This window comes from Dipodomys spectabilis, unplaced genomic scaffold, assembly GCF_019054845.1.
Source record: "Dipodomys spectabilis isolate Male_0828 unplaced genomic scaffold, ASM1905484v1 ptg000492l, whole genome shotgun sequence".
NCBI lineage: Eukaryota > Metazoa > Chordata > Mammalia > Rodentia > Heteromyidae > Dipodomys > Dipodomys spectabilis.
In genome coordinates, this window is record NW_024871169.1 from 858,798 (window position 1) to 865,000 (window position 6,203).

Consider the following 6,203-nt stretch of genomic DNA (forward strand, 5'->3'; position numbering starts at 1 on the left):
ATGCATGAATACTGAGCTGACAAGGAATGGACTTTGATGGTTTGCTTTCTGAGAGGCCTTGAGGAATCTGATTAATCATCATTTCTGAGTGTGTCTGGGAGGCTGTTTCGGTGAGGTGCCCCTTGAACCAGCAAAGTAAGCAGATGGTTCTCTCCACCCACTAAGGCTATGCACAGAGCAAGAGAGTGGAGGGTGGGGAATTGGCTCTCTCCCACTTGACTGTTGAACTGGGACATGTTTTCTGCCCTCATCTATACTTCTAACACTTATTTACCCTCTGGCTTGGAGATACATTGCATTCTGGAGCACAGAACTTTTAATATCTTAGGAATGATGGCCCAAAAGTCAGGTGTGGTGGTGAGTGTCTGGAATCCCAGATACTTCGGAGGGTGAGGAAAGAGGATCACTTCAGCCCAACAGTTCAAAACCATCACTCGAAGGCAGACATTGGTGGCTCACGCCTGTAATCCTAGCTACTCAGGAGACTAAGATCTGAGGATTAATGTTTAAAGCCAGCCCAGGTAGGAAAATCTGTGAGACTTTTATCTCTAATTAACCACCAGAAAACTGAAAGTGGAGCTGTGGCTCAAAGTGGTAGAACGTTAGCGTCTTGAGCAAAAGAGCTTAGGGACAGGGGCTGGGAAGGTGGCTCAGTGGTAGAGCGCTTGCCTTGCATGCCTGAAGCCCTGGGTTCGATTCCTCAGCACCACATAAGCAAAAAGAAAAAAGCCGGAAGTGGCGCTGTGGTTCATGTGGTAGAGCCCCATGACCGGACCCCCCTCCCCCCAAAAAAAGAGCTTAGGGACAGCACCCAGGCCCCAAGTTCAAGCCCCAAGATGGACCAAAAACAGCAGCATCAAAAAACCTAAACAGGGCTGGGAATGTGGCTTAGCATGCATGAAGCCCTGGGTTTGATTCCTCAGTACCACATAAATAGAAAAAGCTAGAAGTGGTGCTGTGGCTCAAGTGGTAGAGTGCTAGCCTTGAGCAAAAGAACCTCAGGGACAATGCTCAGGCCTTGAGTTCGAGCCCCAACACTGGCAAAAAAAAAAAACGAACTCAACCTAAACAACAACAACAAAAACTCCAGTGCCCACAGCATAGCAAGATTTACCCTCCTTTGTCTCAAAGAAAAATAAAAAGAGAACGTGTAATACATTCATCCCTTATAGTTTTACTTTCAAAGCTTTAAGGGTTTTTGTTTTGGTATGATGAGGATAAAAACCAGGGCCTCTAAAGCATGGTGCTGGTGGCTCACATCTGTAACCCTAGCTACTCAGGATGCTGAGATCTGGGGATCAGAGTTCAAAGCCAGCCGAGGCAGAAAAGTCCCCCTGAGACTCTTAACTCCAATTAACTAATCACTCAAAAATATGGAAGTAGAGCTTTGGCTCAAAGTGGTAGAGCGCTAGCCTTGAGCAAAACAGTTCAGGGACAGTGGCCAGGCCCTGAGTTCAAGCCCCATAATCGACAAAAAAAAAAAAAGCATGGCACTGCCACTGACTTACACCTCTACTCTTGTGTTGGTGCCACCTATCTTTGTCCCTGGTTGGTGCCCTCCCATTCCTGCCCCTTGATCTCCTGGCTTCGAGCCAGGATGTCCGGACCTGCCATGCTACACTACACCTCTGTCCTTCTGGCTGCTGGAGTAAGGATGTGGAGTAGGGTTTTGCAAAATCAGGTGAGTGCTGGGGGCCCTGGAGCGCCAGGTGTTGTTGGGCAAGCTGGGGACTGTAGCTAGTTCCCTAGGGTTTACTGCCACACTGAGTGAGGCCTTGAGTTTGTTCACTTCCTCTCTCAGACTAGCAGAGGGCAGCAGAGCCCATGGAAAGGCCTGGCTCACACTGAGCAGGCCGCATCCACAGTCTGCAGAGGTGGGGGGGGGGGGGACTAGGGCTCTCTGCATAGCCAATTTTACCAGCGACAGGTGGAGACACTCAAAGGTGGCTTGCAGACAATACCCCTGAGATTGTCGTGATAGGGCAGGAGGTGGGGGAGCTGCTGGCAAGTACAGTGACCTTGAGGTTTGCCAGAAGGTTTGGGGGAGGGGAAGCTGTCAGCCAGAAGTGAACCTTGAAGAAAGTGCTAGAAGAAGAGAATCTGTCCCTGTGGAGGCAGCTGAAGGAGGGAGGTCACTGTGGCCTAGAGCCTGAGTATACCTATTTATAGGTCCATAAATATGGTCAGAAATAGAATAGGCAGATCATTTTGGCTAGCTCATAAAACATGGCCTAGCACTGTCTTTTTAGATGTCTGTTTTGATCATCTGGTTTTGTTGTTGTTGTTTAGGGTTGTTTTGGTTTGGTTTTTGGTGCTACATTTGGAACCTAGGGCCTCACACATGGTAGTGCTATTCTACCTAATCCTTGACCTTTAATTTTAATTTTTATATTTTTAATTAACAGGCTCCAACCCTTACCCCCACCCCAACCAGGATCTAGCTCTGGCCTCCAAATCTCACACTTCTCTCCTTCCTTCTTGTTCACAAAAGCCATTCACCTGAGTGTAGGATGTGGCTCAAGTGGTAGAGTGCCTGCTTCACAGGCACAAGGCTTTGAGTTCAAACCCTAGTACTGAAAAAAAAAAAACAAACAAACAAAAACAAAGGAAGGCCATTGTGTTTGTCCCTTGAATTGGCAAGAATAGAAGGAAGAGGTTGAACTTATTTTCATAGATGATCGAAGTTGGGGCATGCAGCTAAGCCAGTTCCCAGGAGAAACCTGTAACTCTAAAGGCATAAATCTGAGGGCTAGGAAGGTGGCTCAGTGGTAGAGCGCTTGCCTAGCATACATGAGGCCCTGGGTTCGATTCCTCAGCACCACATAAAAAAAAACAGAAAAAATCGGAAGTGGTGCTGTGGCTCAAGTGGTAGAGTGCTAGCCTTGAGCTAAGAGCTGAGGGACAGCGCCCAGGCCCAGAGTTCAAGCCCCATGACTGACCAAAAATAAATTAACAAATAAACAAACAAATAAATAAAGACATAAATCTGAAAAGTAGGAAAGTTGAAAATCAATAGTACAGGCTGATTTGTCTGTTCAGTGTCTAATCAGACCTAAAATATTTTAAGTTCTTCTTGGAGTTTAAAAGAAAGATTTGATATAAGATCAATTTTTTTTTTTAGCAGAATACAATTTCATTCTTTCTTTTTTTGGGGGGAGGGGTTCGTTCGTGGGGCCTGAACTCTGGGCCTGGGCACTGTCCCTCAGCTCTTTAGCTCAAGGCTAGCACTCTACCACTTGAGCCACAGCGCCACTTCCGGCTTTTTTCTTTTTGCTTATGTAGTGCTGAGGAATCGAACCCAGGGCCTCAGGCATGCAAGGCAAGCGCTCTACCACTGAGCCACCTTCCCAGCCCTAGCAGAATACAATTTAACCAGCTGCTGGTGAGGCAGGAATTTACTTCTTAGGTTTTGGAGGAATTAACATGAAATAAACTGGTTACCAGGGTCTAATCGCTATAATTCTAAGCTACTCAGGAGGTTGAGACGTGAAAGACTGCTTTTCAAAGCCAGCCCAGGCAAACTAATCTGAGTGACTTTCATACCCAAATGACCACTGAAAAGCTACCTGGCTATGTGATTCAAATGGTAGAGAACTAGCCGAGCAACTTGTCAAACACTTTAAATCCAAGCCCTAGTACTGGCCAAAAATAATAATTAACATAAAACAGAATGGCAAAGAAAAGGGATAAGAAATTGACATATTTGATGTAGCACAGATCCTAAACACAAAATAAAGCCCTAAAAATGTAGCCAAACCTAATTATTTTCCAGTCCTGGGGCTTGAATTCAGAGCCTGGGCACTGTCCCTGAGCTCCTTTTGCTAAAGGCTAGTGTTCTACCACTTGAGCGACAGCACCACTTTTTCTGTTGATGTGGTACTGAGAAATTGGCCCTAGGGCTTCATGCATTCTAGGCAAGACTCTACCACTAAGCCACTTCCACAGCCCTTTAAATGTTTTTATATTAGGGCTGGGAAGGTGGCTCAGTGGTAGAGTGCTTGCCTTGCATGCATGAGGCCCTGGGTTCCATTCCTCAGCACCACCAGAAAACTAGAAGTTGTGCTGTGGCTCAAGGTGGTAGAGCACTAGACTTGAGTGAAAAAGCTCAGAGAGAGCATCCAGGGCAAGTGCAAGCCCCAAAACTGACAAAACAAACAGGAAACAACAACAACAAAAACATTAGTAGCACAAGCTCCCATATCAAGAAGGTAGTTTAAAAAAAAAACACAGCAAATAGTAGTGCTGTGGCTCAAAGTGATAGAGTGCTAGCTAGCCTTGAGCAAAAGAGCTCAGGTCCTGAGTTCAAGCCCTACAACCAACAACAATAATAATAATAACAACAACAATTTTGGAGCTGGGAAGGTGGCTCAGTGGTAGAGCCTTGCATGCCTGAGGCCCTGGGTTCAATTCCTCAGCACCACATAAGCAAAAAGAAAAAAGTCGTCAGTGGCATTGTGGCTCAAGTGGTAGAGTGCTAGCCTTGAGCTGAAGAGCTGAGGGACAGCGCCCAGGCCCAGAGTTCAGGCCCCACGACCGGACCCTCCCCCCCCCCCAAAAAAAACAGCAAATAAAACTCTGAGACAGTTAGGTAATTCTAGCACCTTAGGACGCTGAGATCTGAGGATCAAAGTTCAAAGCCAGCTGGGCAAAAATTCCATGAGATTTACCTCCAATTACCCAGCAAAAAGCTGGAACTGGAACTGTGGCTCAAGTGATAGAGCTTCAGCCTTGAGTGAAAAAGCCAAGCAAGAGCATGAAGCCAAGAGTTCAAGCCCTACTACTGTCATAAAAAATAAAGACAGCAAATAAAACTTAGAGACAATAGATTAAAAGTATAAAGATAAGAGAGAAAAGTATGAAACACAAACATACAATAGAGAAAAATTGGAGTTGGAGGAGTGGCTCAGGTGATGAAATGCCAGCCAATGAGTGGAAGTGTGAGATACTGAGGAAGAAGGAGGAGGAGGAAGAGGAGGAGGAGGAGGAGGAGGGGAGGGGGAGGGGGAGGAGGAGGGAGAGGGAGAGGGGGAGGGGGAGGGGGGAGAGGAGGAAGAAGAGTTGCTGCCAGGCACCAGTGTCTCATGCCTGTAATCCTAGCTACTCAGGAGGCTCAGGAGGCTGAGATCTGAAGATTGTGGTTCAAAGACAAACCAGGCAGGAAAGTCCAGGAGATTCTGATCTCTAATAAACTACTCAGAAAAAGCTGGAAGTGGCACTGTGGCTCAAGTGGTAGAGCGCTAGCACTGAACACCAAGAGGCTCAGGGACAGAGATCAGGCCCTGAGTTCAAGCCCCAGGACTGGCAGGAAAAAAATCAACAGTGTAATAAGTTGGTTCTTTGATCAGATTAACAAAATAGTAGTAAGTTCCATTCTTGCTCCAGAAATTTAGAGAAAGACATAAATGATGGCTATCTGGAATGAAGGTGGTCACTCTTGCAGATTCTGCAGATGACAATGGATTAATAGGAATTTTTTAACCTATGGCTTTGTTCTCAGTAGGGCTCAGATGGCACTAGTTTACTCCTTATACTGCTCCTGTGTCCCTCTGGATTTTCTATATCAACAGCTTTGCTAATGCCTCCTCTATGCATGAAGCTAGAACCTCAGTATTTTTAAGCTGAGGTTCAGTGAAATAAATTAAGATGTATTTGTTTAATGGAATTAAACAGATTGGAATGGAAAAGAATACAATCTCATAGAATAGAATGAAAGGGAATGAAATAGAATCCAATAGAAATAGAAATAGAAATGAGTAGAGTAGAATAGAATAGACTTAAGGTAGGGCTGGGAAGGTGGCTCAGTGGTAGAGCGCTTGCCTTGCATGCTTGAGGCCCTGGGTTCAATTCCTCAGCACCATATAAGCAGAAAAAAAAAAGCTGGACATGGCGCTGTGGCTCAAGCGGTAGAGCGCTAGCCTTAAGCTGAAGAGCTGAGGGACAGCGCCCAGGCCCAGAGTTCAGGCCTCACAGCCGGGCCCAAAAAAAAAAAAAAAAAAAAAAAAAAGAATGGACTTAAGGTAGAGCCAACATTGGCCAGGCATTCATGGTTTATACCTGTAATCCTAGCTACTCAGGAGGATCACATCTAAGGGCCAGTGCTCAAAGCCAGCTTGAGTAGAATAGTCTGAGAGACATTATGTCAGATTAACCAGTTTAAAAAAAAAAAAACTGGACTAGGGATATGGCTCAAGTGGTAGGTGCCA

At 45.8% G+C, this 6,203-nt stretch overlaps 1 protein-coding gene across 1 annotated transcript in view; it reads left to right on the forward strand.

The window, feature by feature from the left end:
* Positions 1–1,581: 1,581 nt before the first annotated feature.
* Glod5 (glyoxalase domain containing 5) overlaps positions 1,582–6,203 on the forward strand; it is a 16,131-nt gene continuing 11,509 nt past the window's right edge. Inside the window, exon 1 of the mRNA XM_042669249.1 lies at positions 1,582–1,681. Within this exon, the coding sequence (XP_042525183.1) occupies positions 1,598–1,681 (84 nt within the window). The 5' untranslated portion in view covers positions 1,582–1,597. The remainder of the gene's footprint in view (positions 1,682–6,203) is intronic.